Source organism: Lynx rufus, unplaced genomic scaffold (assembly GCF_022079265.1).
Source record: "Lynx rufus isolate CCGP_SWC_20201006 ecotype Redwood Valley unplaced genomic scaffold, mLynRuf1.p SCAF_1, whole genome shotgun sequence".
In the NCBI taxonomy this organism is placed as follows: domain Eukaryota; kingdom Metazoa; phylum Chordata; class Mammalia; order Carnivora; family Felidae; genus Lynx; species Lynx rufus.
In genome coordinates, this window is record NW_025814823.1 from 142,854,107 (window position 1) to 142,873,119 (window position 19,013).

Here is a 19,013-nt window from a genome sequence, read left to right on the forward strand (position 1 = left end):
GACGCGGGGCTCGAACTCACGGACCGCGAGATCGTGACCTGGCTGAAGTCGGACGCTTAACCGACTGCGCCACCCAGGCGCCCCACCTATTCTTTATTTTCTCTAGTTCTCAGTGGCTCTTCAGCATCCACTGTTGTGTATTATTAGTTTTTGTGAAATAGATCTACATTTTATTTCCCTGATTCATTTATATGCTCTTTGAAGAAACTTTGAAGAAACCTAAGAAACTCTGGGTTATACTCTTCCTGCCCCTATAGCAACCTTCCTCAGAATAGGGTCCCTGTATCATTAGAACTGCCAAATTGTTTGATCGAAAGATAGCTTCAGAGATCCTCAAGGGGTGTGGAAGGAGGGCTCAGGAAGCTGCATTTTTAAATGCTGCCCAGGTGATTCTTAGGCACTATAAAGACTGAGGAGCCCTAGATACAAGAATAGGGGAGTGCTGTGAATATAATCAGTCCCAGGAAGTATTTGTTGAATATAGAGAGGAACACAAAAAGCTGCAAGCCAAACCAAGATTACAATAAAAACAAACAAACCAAACAACAACAACAACAACAAATCACATATAAAACTAAAGGTGCTAGGTAATCAGGCCAGTCCCTAAAATATATACAATTATATTCCTGGAGATATGTGGATGTCTCAGGGTATACATTTTTATCAGGACAACATTTCCAGTCTAGGAGATGCCTTATAATCTCATTAGACTGTGAATTGGTAAAGGGCAGGGACCCTGTGCCCTTCATTATTCTAATGCTTATGGGACCTTGCAAAGAAGCTTGACAAAACTGATAAAGGAGCTTAATTCTTCAGCACAGTCCTCTGATTATGCCTCCAAAAGTCGCTGTTTGGCTACCTGAGAACATTTCCCTTCCTTGTGCCACGCTCCCTCCTGCCTACCCCCACTCTACCCCTGCTTTGAGCACAGTTTTCTGGGCCCTGGATCTCCAGGTGTCTTTTCAAGGTCAAACGGGACCACACTGTGCAACTGGGGTTGGCTGAATTCTAAACCCATGCCCTTTGTCCCTTGGTGTTACTCCCGTGATTATGTGACTTACACAGCAAAAGGGGCTCTGTGGAGGTCACTGATAGTGACCTCAAGATAGGGAGATTATCTGGGCTGCCTACCCTAATCCTGAGCCTTTTAAAAACAGTTTTCTCTGGCTCAGAGCACAAAAGTCAGGGAGATTATAGAAGGATTTCAACAAGAGGAAGGTTCTTGCTGTCTTTGAGATGGAGGGGATCGCTGAGCAAGGGCCTGAGAACAGCCTCTCGAACAGCCTCTCTCTCTGCAGAGGTAACAGGAATCTCAGTTGTATAAGCACAAGCCACTGCGTCCTGCCAACAACCTGGCTGAGCCTGGCAGCGGAGCCGCCCTGGAGCTGCCAGGGGAGAGCCAAGCCTGTCTGCCAGCTTGATGGTCGCCTTGTGAGAGCCTACGCAAGAGCCTGCCCAGACTTTTGACCTTGAGAACCGTGAGATAATAGAGGGGTGCTGTATTAAGTTGTAAAGTGTGTGGTGATGTGCTACACAGCAATAGATGAATACAGCAGCCCTTGGGGAATGTCCACAGCAGTCTTCTACCTGCCTCTCAGTGGCATCAGTTCTCTACTTGGAGAGACAAAGGAGGGCCTTGGTAGACCAGAAATAAATAGTAGCAATGGTTACTACTGGTGTCCTTGTTCGCAGACCCATTTGACCAACGGCTCCGTACCTCCCTGTTTGTGCTGCCCTCCCCAGTCCTGCACATCGCCAACCCTTCCCTTCTGCCCTCTGGGCTTGAACTGAACCCTTTAAACTCCAGGACCCCACCCAGCTTTAACATAAGTACGAGAACTATAAATACAGACCGTGCAAAGCACACACACACAGCCCTGGAGCAATCAGCGGGTGCTCCTTTAATAATTAGATAACATGACCCGCACAAAATGGACTTGAACGGAAATGAGTCAAATTAAGATCTTTGACACACAACCACGGCTGCACCACTTGAGCATCCCTCCTTTCAGAAGTCCTACTTACCTTGCTTAAATTGAATGAATCCATCAAGCAAAACTGCTTTTTTTCCTTTTTCTTTTTTTAAAGATTTTATTTTTAAGTCCTCTCTACACCCAACGTGGGGCTTGAACTCAACCCCAAGATCAAGAGTCACATGCTCCAATGACTGAGCCAGCCAGGCACCCCCAAACCACTCTTATTTCTGAGCGACGGGAAATGATTTGCAAGTGCTTTGTTCGATCCCTTATCATGGTTAGCTCCTGCCCCTGCACCCTCCTCCCACCTTTCTCCTTAAGCAGCTTTGCTCAATCTTCATTTAAGGGCTAACTTTATTCTTTGTGCTTTGCACTGACTAGCTGTTTATATGTACCCCCCACCCACCACCCCAACTCCCTCCAGTTCTGGGGGGCTGGGGTCACACCAGGTATCTTTGTATCTCCCCAGGCCTGCGCATTGGACGTTCATTACTTGTTTGAGGAGTTCACTCTGAGCACCGAGCTGGACTTAGAGTTGAGATTTCCTTTGCTGCCAGGTTTGGGGCAGGGGCTTAAGATTCATTGTTCCAGGGACCTGGCATCCTCCAACCCAGGAGGTTGATAAGAACGGGGAGGAGAAGGAAGCCCCACATGGAGAGGAGTCAGTGCCTGCCTTGCTTCCCACCCCTCAGCCAGCAGCAAGCAGACTTGCTTCTCTAATTTGATCTTTTGTCTGCCTTGGCCAAGGCAGAGCATACTCCCTAAAGAGCAAGAATGAAACAATGCTGTTGCTGTTTCCAAGCAGAGGAAGAGTTGGGGGAGGGGGGCGGGGTGTGAAGAAAGCATTTTCCTTGATTTATTTTTATAAATGTATGTTATGAGAGAAGTAGGCAAGAAGATGAAATATGCAGTACATTCTGAACCGTGAAGGAAAGAGTTTTTCTACAGTCTTTTAAAATCTTTTCTACTTTAGCTATTCGCTCACTGAATCACTCAGCAAGCTCTGCATACACCGTGATTGGGGCATGTCTCACTTTGCACAACTCCCAGATGTGCCTGTCTTCTAAACCAGAGGGTCTCCAGGGCAGGGACCTGCGACAGCTCAACCCACACCCAGTTCATCCTCATGCCCCAATGCCTAGCACAGTGCCTGGAGGACAGTAAGAGCTCTGGCCATGGTGCTCGGCGGGCACCAGGGATTGAAAAGGGGCAGCAGATGTAGAGAGGAGCAGAGGCTTGGGGCCAGGGGGCTAAATACTTCCAGGAGAAGGGGACAAAGAGCACTGGCAAGTGTCATGGAAAGGCCAAGCCAGCTTATTCTGAAAAGGAGCCAAGGGATGTGGAAATTAGGAGGCCCTAGTAACCTACAGGGATGTTTGGGGAAGAGGGTAGTTTGCAGTTGGGTGAAAAGTAAATGGAAGAAACACCCAATGATGGACACAAAGAAACGTTTTTAAAAATTCATCAAAATGTACATTGTTGCATGACTAGTGAAATAAACCACAGAATACTATACAGAATAAAGTAGCTCCATAGGAGGGTTCCTTGACCTCAGCATTACTGATATTTTGGGTGGACAGTTCTTTGTGGTGGCTGTCTTGTGCACTAAAAGACGTGCAACAGCATCCTTGACCCTGGCCTCTGCCTACAAGATGCCAGCAGCATCACCACCACCCAGGCCGCGACCACCAAAAATGTCTCCAGAAATTATCAAATGTCCCGTGAGGGGCAAAAGTGCCCCCAGCTGAGAACCACTGCTCTATATGTACTGACTGGGAAAGATCTGCAAGTCAGATCATTGAGTGGAAAACTTAGGTCACAAAAAAGTTGTTAATAAGCCGTCATTTATATGGAAGAAGTATTTTACACATGCATTCACCCACAGACACACACACACACACACACACACACACACACACACACACACACACTCCATATTATATAAGAAAGTACAACTACAGTGTCCGGAAGGACAAAACTATTAGTGGCAGCCATCTCTAAGGAGCAGACTAGGGCTGGGAGTCAGAGTGAGTTTTGGCTTTATTTGTACTGTTTGTGTGGTTTTGTCTGTTTGTTGTTGTTGTTGTTGTTGTTGTTGTTGTTTTTTTAAAGAAAATGGAAATGTACTCGCTGTGAAAATTAGCCTGTAAGTGAATGGAAACTGAAGATCCGGAGAAAGTCCATGTTAATTACTCCCTGACAAAGTTTAGAGAGGAAGAGAAATGTGGCCAGAATGAAAGGAAAGAATTTCTAGGATGTGGGAAAACTGAGCTAAATTCAGGCAAGTTACAACTTTGTATAAAGCATTATGAAGAGAGGGGTGGATAACTTCTAGAATGCTTCCACGTATTAGCTCAAAATTTCAACACTGCTTTGCCAGCAATGATTTTCCCACTACAGTTAAATATGCATGAAATGACAGAATTCCTCTTTCTGTTTTTCCACTGCATATTTCTTTAATTTGTGCTTCTTCTTCGGTGTGTGTACAGCTTTCTGTAACTGAAGTGCTGATGCCATTATGGAAACTGTCACTCTTCAGAGTCGCAAAGACCTGAGAATAAAAGCTCACTTTGACTTGTGTTTGGTCTGGCATGGCTGAGTATGCTGCAGGAGTGTATTTGTTTTTCATTAATTTGTTTGTCATTTTTCTCCATGATCTATGGAACATTTATTTCCCCTGAAGCAAAAGGATCTGAAATGTCAGAAGTTTCTCTTGGTTCTGCTGGGGTAATGAATTGTTGAGAAAAAGAAATTTTTCTTATATGCTATTTGATTGTGGAAGGAGACATTTTGTGACCTTTTGCTATTTTACGGTGATAATGAATTTCCTGACAAACCTGGAAACTTTGGGCTTCTTTATTGAAATAATAAGGTTTGAGGAATAACTTTGACCTAGACCTTTGCAGAATTAATCAAATACAGATTTGGGAAAAATTGATGAGTTTGGTCTTTACCGAGACACTCTAATTTATTTCTGTCACTGCGGCAGTAGACAGATCTACACCACATAAAAACATCAAACAATTAACTACAGACCTAAGTCCCTGGACAGAGACTGGTGGGAGGGGTATAGGCTCAGAGACTTCCAGCCTGATCATATTGTTGCTTTATTTCCCTTTTCTTTTCTTCTTTTCCTCCTTCTTCTATTTTTAATTGCAAAAGTAATTCAAGCTTATAGAAAATCTGGCCTATGCTGAACAGAACTAAAAAGAAAATAAGAAATCATCCATAATCTCATTCTCCAAAGGTAATGGACCATTAGAATGGATGATTCTAATCCTGTGTTTAATATGCCTACAATTTATAATTGAGATGATACTGAATATAAAATTTTATGTTCTTTGGTTTTTTTCTATTACATATGATGTTTTGTTTGTGATCTCTAAATGCTTTAATGAAAGACCGCACTGAGTCCTTTGAGGATGTTCTAAAAAAAAGGTCCCAATTCATGAGGAAAAAGAAGGAATAGATCTTCTTTGAAGTACTTTAGGAACATCAGATTGTCCCATTGTCTTCGTGCATGCGATTCAGTTTTCAGATTCTCTGACATTATAGACATGTTTACGCCTTTATGTTTGAAAGGTGAGGAGAGAAAACAAGCTTGTTGAATCAGGATGCCAGGTGAGCTCACATAAGGATGCTGGGTGAGGGTGCTCTGTGTCTCTCAGATACAGTGACTGACCAACAGGTGTCACAGCTACTGCTTTGCCCAGCCAGACGGATGCATGGATGTCAACACCCACGCCAGAGTAACCTCTCTGCCATTTACATGGGCATGAGCGTGGGGAAGACTCCTTCTTCTTCACAGAAGTAGAACCGTTAGTCACCTTGCTCATCTGCTTATTCTCTCTGGGAGCTTATTAGTTTGTCTACACCCATTCCCAATATTCTGCAAGATCTGAGAAGTACTTGAAAGGTGTCAGAACTCAATCCAACTTGGAGTCTCAGAGTCTACCTCATCTTTAGGTAGAAATAGTACCTTATTACTGAGTTGGTAACCACTTCCTGGGTGGGAGGTGAGGGGAGGGGTAGATGTTAAGTTCACTGCCATTTTTTGGAAGTTCAGATTTTCTTCCTGAATGTTGATAGAATGAGAACATCAGGAACAAAAGGAAAAAGGAACTGAGCTACTGAGCTGAGCTCTAAAATCTCCATGCCTTGCTGGACTGAACATATTGTGAATTTTTTTCATCAAACACCAGATTACTTTAGGATCAGAAAACAATTTGGTATTTAGATGATGAGAAAGATCATGTAAAATGGTATCCAGCTAGTCTAAATAGGAGATCCAGGGGAAATGACAAAGTTTTAATGACAAGTAATACATTAATTACATAATTGATTATATAATTAATATATTAGCAATTATAAAACAGTTCTGAAAGTTAACATCTTCTATCTCTGTCTTCAACTGCATATCTCACAAAATATTTACTTAGTATTAAATTACATCTTCATACAAATATTTTAAATTATAAATCTTGGACTTCAAATTGGGTAAAAGCGCTTTCTCGATAGGGGGCTGGCTGCTCCAAGTGAAGTGTGGTCAGAGAGCCAGCAGCACTGGCACCACCTGGGAATTTGCCAGAAATGCTGAATTAGGTGTTCCCTAGAGTTAGTCAAGTCTAGAAGCTCTGGTTTAGAGTGAGGTGATGGGACAGAACTTTACAATGCAAGTATTTTCACCTGGTGATCAGAGGCAAGTTCCTAGAAGATTCAGCAAAGCTGTTAGCCCTGTTCACAGACCGCTTTTTTTCTTCCCCATTAACAGGCTAATTTCTAGAATTTTCTTTTCCTCACCACCTTCCTGGTGGTGAGAATCTGCCCCTGACTGCTGAGAGAGACTATAGCTCAAGTAACCATCCTTGATTTTCTGAAGTGGAAAACAGTGCCAAGGTCATTATCCTCTTGATTTGGGGTCAAGTTAAGATAAAGAGGATGATTGGTCTGAAAGCATCTGAATGGTTGGAGAAATGCACTGATAATGTAGTGCATTTGGGCAGATTATTTTGACTGATTATTGACTTTAAAACGTGCGTTTTCTCTCACCTGCTTACTTCTCTTCTAGAAGTCAAGCAGCCTACAGACAAGGTAAGTCTGAGTGCTCAAAAGCAGGCCTAAGGTCAGGAATGTGTTTGGTTTATCAGTTAGGGGAATTGAAACTCAACCCCAGTTGGTTTTTAATTCAACGCAATCACCAAACTTGATGAAGTGCCATCAAGTTATCTAAAAGAAAGCAGTTTACTGCACAACAGAAGAGTTGATGTCATCCTAGGAGCTGCCAAACTGTCAACCGTTTGGAAAGTGATTTTTAGGGGGGGAAATGTAAGATTATAAAAAGCACGTAGTTCTTAGATTTGTCTGTGCTCTTCCAAGTGTCTGGTGATTTACATGTATCTCTTTCCATTCTTTTTAAATTTGGTTTCCACCGTCAACATTTTCATTTTAAAGGAATTGTGTAATCATTTCAGCTCAATGCAGGATAAATGCTACTCTTTATAATGCATGGAAAGATCAAGAAAAAAATAACCTCATATGCCTTTGAAAATAGTTAAAATTAGAATAAGGGAACAGTGTGGATTTTTCTTTTTTTTTTTCAGTTTCTAACATTAAAATGTTTAAACGTTAGTTGTTAATAGTTAGAAATCAAGTACTATATTCTAGCTTGTCCAAGAAATAACCCAAACCCAACTCTCAGCTTTCTTTAAATGAAATATATAACCAATAACTCTTATATCTCGGGCAAAATATTATAAGCGAGAGTGATACCTGAGTTGAGTTTCTCTCTTTCCTCTTTTATTCTTATTTTCACTTTTGAGAAAGGAATTAAAAATCAGGTAAGTACCGAATTTTTTGGAAGAAATTATGGAAGAAATTTTTACAAAATGCTATCAAAGAAAGGCTGTGAAATGAATTTTTATAAGTTGCCAAAATAATCATGACTTCCTGATAAGTCACTGTAAATTTATACTCATGTTGGACTCGAGCACCCTTGAGTCTCTTAAACTAGCCATCAAGTAAACCAAATCTAAGTTTTTTACATCTTACTTTACGAACAAACATTAGCGATTGCAAATCAAGTACCTCTGGACAGGTGTTATTACCCTCACTTGGTGAAGCCGCTTGTTATGGATCTTAAACTACGTACACCGCAAAGCAGAGCTCTGAGTGCCGGCCCCTCAGCCCAAACGCATCGGCTAGACTTTCACGTGTGTAGACTACAGCAGGAAAGGATTCTGGAGGACGCATTTCAGAGTGAAGTAGCATGGATGCCGTCAGCCAGGTCCCCATGGAGGCTGTGCTCCCCAAGCACATCCTGGCTATCTGGGTCATTGTCCTCATCATCCTGGCCATCATGGTCATCATGACCTCCTTATTGCTGTGCCTGGTCACTGCGATCATTATCTGTCACATGCAAACTTATTCTGTCCTCAGTGGGACTGAGAATCTCCCAAGAGGGACAGTGAGGGATGTGGGTGGTGTCCCCTCCCCCAGCCTCTTCCTTCTCAGAAAAGCGATGGACGGGCTTCGCCGTGTGGACTCGGGAGCTTTGACACGTGAGAGGAGATCTGAGCTCTTGTTTGGATTTTGCCACTGGCCAGCTGTGTGAGTTCAGTCAAGGGACCTAATTCTGTGGGTTCCGGGTTCCTTTTAAATGGGGATCATGATCTCTGCCCCTCCTGCCTCATGGGGTTGTAAGAACCAATGGTTTGGTGGAGGTTAAAGCTGTTTGCGACTGTGAGCAGCAAACCCACCGCAGATACACAGGTGTTACTGCTGAATGCTGAGAAGCTTTGAAGAGCCAAACAACCTAATTACTGATGGTGGACTTCAAGGTGGTGAGGGAGACACTGGGGGCAGAGCAGCCTTTGCCAGCGCCCCTCCGGTCAAACCAAGCAAAGGCACCCTATCCTCATTCCAAGGGGCCGGCAGCACTTGGGCTCAGAGTTATTTTCTTTGCGGTGCCCCTCCCTCACGTTATGTAATTTGGAGGGAATTAGGGATGGCAGGGGAGGGAGATGGGTAGAACTTCCCAGGACCTCTGTGCCAGAATGTCTACAATCAGGAGGAGGGCTCTGCCATTTCTTGGCCACGCAAGGGACCTGGGGTGATGGGCTTCTTTCTGCATTGGAGTCTCATCGCTTTGATAGTTGAGCAATGTGGGAAAACACATGGTGGCTGAGTTCCCTGGCCAGCTTTCACGATCTCCAGCCCTCACCCCCTTGTGTGCCCCACACTTGAGGAGCTCTGTCCCCCCACCCCAGTACCTACTATATCAGCTCTGTGGTATAAAGTGCACGCCCTTCATTCCCTCCCACCAGCACTGCAGCCAATCTAAGCTACAGATTTTAAGAGATGTTCCAGGGGGTTTTGGAACTAACTTAAAACAATGATGGTTGTTTAGATGCTATGATCTATATTTATAGAGAAAGATTTCTGGACTGCTCAAGCTTTTGACCAAAATCAGAAACATCTTGGGACTTATTAAATTATGTAACAGCACAGACATCAGAATATTGTGTGCAAGTAATGCTTTTACTTTGGTCTGATTTCATTTATGTACACAGCCAATTTCCAATAAAGTGCTAGAATGAGAAAACAAACAAATTAAGTACCTCTGACACCTGTCTGATCTCTTTCGAAAAGATGTGTTAGGGCCCCTGGGTGGCTCAGTCTGTTAAGTGGCTGACTCTTGGCCTTGACTCACGTCATGACCTTATGGGATTGAGCCCCTTGTTGGGCTCTGTGCTGACAGTGCAGAACCTGCTTGGGATTCTCTCTCTCTTCTCTCTGCCCCTCCCACATGTGCATGCACACTCTCTCTCTCTCAAAATAAATAAATATTAAAAAAATATCTGGTAAAGGCCTTCCCGAGTCTTTCATTTTTTTCATTTTCTTTTAGTTTTTTTAATGTTTATTTTTGAGAGAGAGAGAGAGAGAGGCAGAGAGAGAAGCAGGGGAGAGGCAGAGAGAGAGGGAGACACAGAATCTGAAGCAGGCTCCAGGCTCCAAGCTGTCAGCACAGAGCCTGATGTGGGGTTCAAACTCATGACTTTAGCCAAAGTCGGACACTCAACCGACTGAGCCACCCAGGCGCCCCCCATTTTCCTTTAAATAAAGGACATATATTTGGGGTGCCTGGGTGGCTCAGTTGGTTGAGGATCTGACTTCACCTCAGGTTATGATCTCATGTTTTGTGAGTTCAAGTCCTGTGTTGGGCTCTCTGCTGTCAGCACAGAGCCTGCCTCAGATCCTCTGTCCCCTCCTCTCTCAGCCCCTCTCCTGCTCAATCTCTCAAAAATAAATAAACATCCAAAAAAAAAAAAAACCACAAAAAAAACAGGACATACACTCAACAACTGCTTTTTGTCATGCCATGTTCTAGATACTTGGGTACAGTAATGAATACAAAAGACAAAAGTGTCTGCCCTTGTGGAGCTTCTATTTTAATGGGAGTGGAAGATGATAAACAAATATTTAGAATATAATTATGACAGATGGTGATATGTGCTCTAAAGAAAGTAATGCAGGCAGGGGCTAAGTGTCAGTGGTGGGAGTTTGCTTAGACAGTGGCTAGAATACAGTGCATTGTCAACATTAGTTTCTTCTCTATATCTCTCCATGTGATTGTTCTCAACTCCTTTACTGTATCATGTATTTAACCTCTTTAAAACTGCCTATTTAGGCGAGAGGGCAACTAATAAGCACAGGTATGGAACACCCCTGACATTTTAAAGGGAGAAGCTAGAGCTGACTAAAAACTCCTTTCCTGAGAAAATAGTATGGGCGCCAAGAAATAAATAAGAGATCTGCTAACAGACTTTCACAAACATTCATAATTTGGAAATCAGGGCAGGACAGAACAGAAAGGAAGCCTTCGGGTGAGAACCTCTTTGACTACTTCGAGTCAAGAGGATTAGGAGTCACCCCAGGCACCTGGGTGGCTCAGTCAGTTGAGCATCTGACTCTTGATTTTGGCTCAGGTCATGATCCCAGGTCTGTGGGATCCAGTCCTGCATCGGGCCCCATATTGAGCATGGAGCCTGCTTAAGATTCTCTCTCTCTCCCTCTGCCCCTCATGCATGTGCTTTCTCTTCTAGTATTAAAATAAATAAATAAATAAATAAATAAATAAATAAATAAATAAATAAAAGATTAGGAGTCACCCACGCCAGGAAGTCCAAGGGCATCTCTAGCACACTAGACAAAAAGGCTGCACGCAGGAGGATCCATCCTAATACAGGGTACAAAAGCACCAGGACAGGAAATGTCCATAGTCACTTGCATACCTGGAACAGAATCCAGCTGACTGCAAAAGGACCATAAAATTGGCTCCCGATCAATGGCTCCGTCGGATACAAAGAAACCACCTAGACACTATATTCCCTTATGAGGAGGGCCAACTGCATTGGACCACTCTTCCTTATCCACTGGCCATTAGATCACTGAACTGGTTCTATATATCTTTTCTAAAGGAGTCCTCCTGCTTTTATATTTGAAATGATTCTGATGGCATGAAAGGTGGAACACAAAGATAATTAATATAGGCAATTATTAGCAAAACCCACCTAATTTACACTCAGTAATAAAATATTATGGACATGGAACATAACAAAATACACCTAAATATGAAAATATTTCACAACGTAAAAGGAGATGAACATATCACTGTAGAGGTATAGGGACTGCATACTTAAGAACTATTTACTGAAGAAAAAGAATCAACTGTCGACCTCAGCTTCATGTACTTAATACAATCAATGAAATATTAATTAAATCTACGAAAGAGGCAAGAGATACAATGATAAAACTGACTTTTTTTTTAATGAAAAGAGCTGGAAAGCCTATAGAAAGGCAGTGAGGAAAATATTTGCCATATTACTTTTGAAATGCCACTGGAAGCATTAAAGGGACACAGAATGAGATCTGTAAAAAAAAATAAATAAATAAAAAAAAATAAAGATCAGTGAAGGGGAACTCATCCTGAAATGTGGGGGGAAGATGGCAAAGATATAAAAATGATTAAGAAGAAACGTATGAAGGACAAAGGATATCTAACATACATGTAAGTGGTGCTACTGCCCAAAAGACAGGAGTAAATTCAACAGAGATAAAAATCCCAACATCTGTCAGATTAAATCTTTCCTGGAATGAAAAATCTTGAATTGTGCAGTGCTCACTCTCTACCAAGAAAAACTGGTGAAATAAAATCCAAAATACTGGTGACATATAGATATCTAGATATCTGTATCTATATCTATTTTCTAACTATCAATGCCAAAGACAGAACACTATAATTATCTAGTCAAGAAAAGAAAAACTGGATACCTCCAAAGTAAGTATCAGGCTATAGGGAGATTACTTTTCTGCAACAATAGATGTCAGAGACCAGGAGCAATGTCTACAGAATTTTGAAGGAAAAAAAAAATGACCACGCGAATATTTACCCAACAAAGTTGTCATTATGGGCAATAATAACAGAAAGCCATATTCTCAAATATGCAAGGCTTCAGAAAGCATATTACTCATGAAATTTCCATGAAAAGAAGATAACTCAAAGATGTATGAAACAAACAAACAAAAAAGAATCAAAGTAAAAATTAGTATCTCAAGATGAAATTAGTTATAGTAAAAGGAAGTAAAGTACTGAAGCCTAAATGTAATTTATATACAATTAAATCTGTTCTTCACTCCTGCACCCTGGGATTATTTCCCAAGTAAACCAACTAAATTCAAGTCTTTGTCTCATGCTTTACTTTTTGTGAACTAAGACTAAGACAGTGAGCAAGAATGAGTAATTTAATACATGATGGTGAAAATAGGGATTAACTAAATTAAAAAAATTTAGTTCTCTAACTTATACCACATAGTTAACACTCATTTCTGGCAGTATGGTGAACAAGAAATCTCAACAGACCTTCCTTCCAAAAACAGCAAAACAAACTATATAAGTTTGTTTGTTTATGTTTATTTATTTATTTTGAGAGAGAGAGGTGGGCGGAGGGATGAAGGGCAGAGAGAAAGGGAGAGAGAGAATCCCAAGCAGGCTCCATACTGCCAGAATGGAGCCCAATGCAGGGCTTGAAATTACCAACCATGAGATCATGACCTGAGCTGAGATCAAGAGTTGGATACTTAATCGACTGAGCCACCCAGGCACCCCTATAAGTTTATTTTTAAAAGAAAAACTCTTCAAATGCCTTAGGTATATGTTAAGAAATTAACTTTGAAAATTACAAGGTGAGGAATGCTACTTAACAAGTGGTAAGGGCTGGGTTTACCTTTCTATCATCAACGCCTAGAAAAGTGGACAAAATATAAGCAGCAATGGTTTTCAAGGATTTAACAAATACAAAATAAAACCACAATGACATATCACTGCATACCTGATAGCATGGCTAAAATTAAAAAGACTGCCAATGTTAAGCGTTGGTAAGAAAGTAGAGTAACTGAAACTCTCATATACTCAAACAGGGCTGAAGTTTGTTAGACTGGATTAAAGAAAAGAAAATAGGTGCATGCTCCTTAGAAAAGAACATACTTAAAACACTTAAAATTCAGAGAGATTGAAAGTAAAAAGGTTGACAAAGATGTATCATGAGAATATTAACCAAAAGATGAAAAAGAGAGCTGGTATTCCTAGATTTAAATCAGATAAAATGGGCTTTCAGGCAAATTTTAAAAACTACCACCACACACTTTAAAAAAAAGACTACTGTGATGGGGCTCCTGGGTGGCTCAGTCGGTTGAGTGTCTGACTTCGGCTCAAGTCATGATCTCACGGTTCATGGGTTCAAGCCCCACGTCAGGCTCTGTGGTGACAGCTCAGAGCCTGGAGCCTGCTTCGGATTCTGTGTCTCCCTCTCTCTTTGCCCCTCCCCTGCTCATGCTCTGTCTCTTTCTCTCTCTCTCTCTCTCTCTCAAAAAAAAATAATATTAAAAAATATCTAAGTTAAAAAAAAAGACCACTTTGCTCTGGAAAAATGTTCATAAAGTTTGAATTTCAACTTAGAAAAAGAGTAGGAAAAAAAACAAAGGAAGTAAATAATTACTAGTGTAAAAGCAGACATATGGCCATCGGAACAAAAAGCCCAGAAATAAACCCAAGAACACACATGGGGGAAAGGACAGTCTCTTCAACAAATGGTGTTGGAAAAACTGAATACCCGCATGCAAAAGATGAAATTGTACCCTTATCTTATACCATACACAAAACCCAACTCGAAATGGACAAAAAACTTCTTGGCATTGATTTTTTGGATATGACACCAAAAACACAAGCCACAAAGGCAAAAATAGTCTAGTGAAACTACATCATACTAAAAAGCTTATGTACAGCAAAAGAAAACAAAATCAACAGACCTATAGAATGGGAGAAAATATTTGCAAACCATATATCTGATAAGGAGTTAATACCCAAAAGGAACACATACCACTCAAGAGAAAAAAATCCAATGAAAAAATAGGCAGAGGATCAAAAAGAAAAGAGTGTTGGTGACACTGTGGAGAAAAGGGAACCCTTGTGCACTGTTGGTAATGTGAATTGGCATAGCCACTATGGAAAGTAGCATGAAGGGTCCTCAAAAAATTAAAAATGGAACTATTATGGGGCACCTGGGTGGCTCGGTCAGTTAAGCATCCAACTCTTGATTTTGGCTCAGGTCGTGATCTCATGGTTTGTAGGTTTGAGCCCCGCATGGAGCCCCGTGCTGCCAGTGTGGAGCCTGCTTGGGATTCTCTCTCTCTCTCTCTCTCTCTCTCTCTCTCTCTCTTTCTCTCTCTTCCTCTACACTCTCCACTTGCTCTAAATAAATAAATAAACTTTAAAAAAATTTAAAAAATTAAAAGTGGAAGAGGTCAGAGGAGGCATGATAACAGAAGCAAGGCTATGAGAAGGACTCAGCCCTCCATTGCTGGCTTTGAAGATGGAGGAAGGAGGCATGGGCCAAATAATGTGGGCAGCCACTCCAGGCTGGAAAAGGCAAGGACATGGATTCTCCCTTAAATCCCCCAGGAAGGAATGCGGCCCTGCCAACACCCTGGATTTTTGTCCCGTGAGATCCATGTCAGACTTTGAAACTACAGGACTGTAACGTGAATGTGTGTGATCTTAAGTCACTGAGTTTATGGTAACTTGTTCCAGCAGCGACAGAAAATTAATATAGTGTTAAATATTATTTTCCTTCATTCACATTTAAATCAAGAAAGATAAAACCAAAGTTATTAAAATAACGGGAAATCTTAAACTATACTTTTTGAGGAAATCTATCCTAATCACCCCCAAATGCCTCTCATCATTTCTTTGTTTCTCCTGAGTGCTTATGTATTCAATTTACATCACTTATCATTTGTTGCTACTTTGTTTTACTACTGTGTTAATATCATTTCCTGGGCATACAGTTTTTCCTCTCATCCTAAGGCTCTTCAGAAGCAGAAGCAGGGGCCATGTATTCTTTCCCTAGGTATTTGCTGCCAGAGGTAACAGGCTCAGTCTATAAATGCCTGATTACCAACATCTCACATTATGGATTACTTAAGGTAGACCAGGTACTCAGCTTTCTTCCCAGAAATGTTTTTAAAAGTTTTATTTCAGGCTTATACAGAAGCACCCTAAAGGCCCTGAAACTCTCATATACTCATACAGGGCTGAAGTTTGTTAGACTGGATTAAAGAAAAGAAAATAGGTGCATGCTCCTTAGAAAAGAACATACTTAAAACACTTAAAATTCAGAGAGATTGAAAGTAAAAAGGTTGACAAAGATGTATCAGGAGAATATTAACCAAAAGATGAAAAAGAGACCAGATTAGTAAATATTTAGAAAAGGGACTTACTACACTTTAAGTCCATTGGATATGTCTCACAAAATTTAGTGAGGTTTTGGTTTTCCAAACTTTCATGGTTTGAAGAAAGGCATATGCATTTACCTTACAGATTGTAAGATTGGGGAAGTGAGGTAGGAAGATGTCAGGTCTAGACTGGGAGAGAAAAGAGGGAGTCCTCAAATTTTAAAAAGTATATATTTTTAGTGTTTATTTAAAAAAACTATTTTATACTTATTCATTTTTGAGACAGAGAGAGAGTGAGAGAAAGTGCCAGAGGGGGAGGGGCAGAAAGAGAGAGAGGGAGAGGGAGAGAGACAGAGAGAGACAGAATCCAAAGCAGGCTCCGGGCTTTGAGCTGTCAGCACAGAGCCCGACACAGGACTCGAACTCATGCACCGTGAGATCATGACCTGAGCTGAAGCCGGATACTTAACAAAGGGAGCCACCCAGGTGCCCCCGGACATCCTCAGATCTTGAACAGACCTGGGTACTGAGTAGGTTTCAGTGTGGAGGGTGGGGGGCAGAGCTGCCGTATCTGAAAAGGACGATGTGAAGGGTCGTCTATTTTGTGTGGGGTGTCAAGATCAGCCTAGCCCTTTTGATCAACCCTTTTGATCCAGCTACTCTTGGAAGCCGTAAGTAAAATTTCTAGGCGCTACCAGAATTAAAGAAAAGTAAGCAAATAAATAAGTGGTCAGTTGGAAATGAGAGGATTTGGCATCATTGTAACCCCGGGGGAAAAAATAAAGGCTGATGTGTAAATAGAGTTCTGGGCAAGTAACCACATGGTGTTGTGCAGGAGGGAATTCAGCGAGGCAGCTGGCCCTGGCCACATGCCCTTCCCCAGGAGGCAGGGCCAGCCCTAACCCTTCAAGTCAGCTTCTGTTATCCAGCCCTGGGAACCCTTAAAAAAAGTTGCTTACTCTGATTTCTCCAAACATAAAATTGGGGCAGTGGGATTTGCCATTGCTGTGTAGCCCAGGCCTGTGGTGAGGATTAATTAGTGTTTTTAAAGGGCTGTGGGTTTGGTGTGGTTTATTTATTTTCTCAGGATGAAAGCCAGGACGCCAGCACCAAGTGTTAACAGCAAAGGTTTGATGTATGTTACTTGAGATGCACTGTGTGAAGTGGGGTGGATGGGATACAAGGCTTGCGGGACTGCCTTCAGCATCCAAACACATTTTAATGCTCCCCAAAGTGAAGGAGGCAGAAGAAAAGTCTTTGAAAATTAAAAAGGAGCAAAGACATCTGAGTTTAGGCTCTGCGACTGAGGGCATATACCAACCCACACCAAGGAAAATCTGATGAGTCCCTACAGACAAATAGTAGCATGTAGAGAAGACACAAAATTTTGCCAACTTTGTGTCAAGCTGCAAAATGTGCTCCTATATTCAGCAGACAGAAAGAATCCCAGCAGAGGTAGTCAGGGGCTCGTGGCTGGCGGTGGTGGAGAAGGGTCACATACCAGCTTCCCCGCCATGCTACAGGTGGGCACGGGGGTCAAGGACACTGGTGTGGCCCCAATTCCCACTCACTGAAGACCCAGCAGCTTTCCAGATAGGACAGTCTCACAAGAACCCTCCTGACTGGTTTAGAAAAGTAAATCTTTATGGCTTTATTCCTGATTATGGAAGTTATATGTGCTCATTACTAGAATTTGAAACTGGAGAAATACATCTAAAAAAAGTACACATATGCCCCCTCCCAATCCCAGCAGCCAGAATATAATTGCTATTAACTGTTTTCGAGACATATTTATAGGACACAGATTTAATTGTCCTCAATTTAGAGGCGATGAAATGGGAAACTCAACGAACTTATCCACAGGCTTATGGGAACTAAGTCAAAGCTGGAATTCTAACCCAGACTTCTGGACACCTCGGACCTCTGTGTGTTCCAGTAGGCTACACGCCCTGTCCCTACACCCCTCTCTCTCATCCCACCACCGTCCTGCAGTGTAATTACTACAAGGCCCTGCAGCACTTACATAACTAGCTTTACAAACAGAAGCTGGTGTCATGCACACAGGCTGGTTGTACATGAAAGTGCAAGACTAGTGTCACGGTTGTGTCCATTTTTCTAGCCACACTTGTGTGTGTAATGTTCCACTGACATGCTATTATTTGAGTAAGATGACTGTAACACAGATCTGGGCATCTTTTTGCCCCAAATCCCGTGCAAAACAGAAAACAAAGAGACTCCTGAAATTAGTAGGACGTGACCGTTGTGTGAGGCCTGAACCTGGAACACTGTGCATTTCAGGTCTGTTACTTATCCGCTCTGTGTGACCAATGACTCAGCGTCTCCTTCCTAGTTATAAAGAGGGTGGGCGAACTGAATGCCTTCTAATTTCTGGTATCCTATGCAATGATGAACACTCTCCTAAGGGAGAGGTGGTGGGCCTCATGCAGCCCACCTAACTTTTCTTCCTCTGCTCAGTATCACATTTCAGCCTGAAAGGCAGAAGGTTGCTTCTGGATTGCCACTTCTCAAATACGCCAGGAAGAATGAAAGTGCTTTGATAATAACATATGATATTATTGCTCTTGCTAGATTTATTCTATTTAAATGAATGAGTGATAATCAACTTCACTGGTTAATTTCTTAGCACGCATTGTTTCAGTGTGTACAAATCTCCACAACAAAACGGACTGAGAGAGCTATAGGTGAAATCTTGTCCTCCTTGGAACTTACGGCCCTGGTTGGGGAAAAGACACAAATACAAATAACTGGGATGAGGGAGCGAGAGCTCAGTGTCCTAGGGTGCTCCAGAGAAGCTCGAGGGACTCAGGTGTGGAGGGGTCAGACAGAGTTTCATGGAGGAGAAGGGATGTGAACTAGTCCCTAGAGGAGCATCAGAAAAACACAGGAAGACGACAGTGGCTGAAGGCGGACAGGGCAACGGTCCTGAGGGGTCACGTCAGCTGAATGATGGAGGTTGCAGCCCGCAGGCTGAGGAGTCTGCGCGTGGCTGTGGGCAGTGGGGGACCACCGACAGCCGTCAAGCAGGGAAGTCGGAAGCTGTGTCCACGGCCTCTCCCAGACCAGCTTCTAACAAAACTTAAAGTCTAACTGACCTTCAGTGTGTACATCAGTACCTAGCTCGTCACACCTGCTAAATAAATAATCTCAGAAAGGGACTGAAGGTTGCTCCAAGGAGGACATGGGGAGCAGCTCGAGGCAGGCAAACCTGGACAACTCTTAGAACTCAAG

The 19,013-nt window shown here is 42.3% G+C and overlaps 2 protein-coding genes across 4 annotated transcripts in view; one reads left to right on the forward strand and one right to left on the reverse strand.

The window, feature by feature from the left end:
- Nucleotides 1–19,013, reverse strand: part of ARSB (arylsulfatase B) — a 169,439-nt gene that overhangs the window by 36,706 nt on the left and 113,720 nt on the right. The gene's annotated exons all lie outside the window — the stretch shown is intronic.
- Nucleotides 8,221–8,586, forward strand: LOC124524005 (small integral membrane protein 3-like). The gene has a single exon (XM_047096387.1). It carries the CDS (start codon nt 8,242–8,244, stop codon nt 8,584–8,586), a length of 345 nt encoding a protein of 114 aa, XP_046952343.1. The 5' UTR covers nt 8,221–8,241.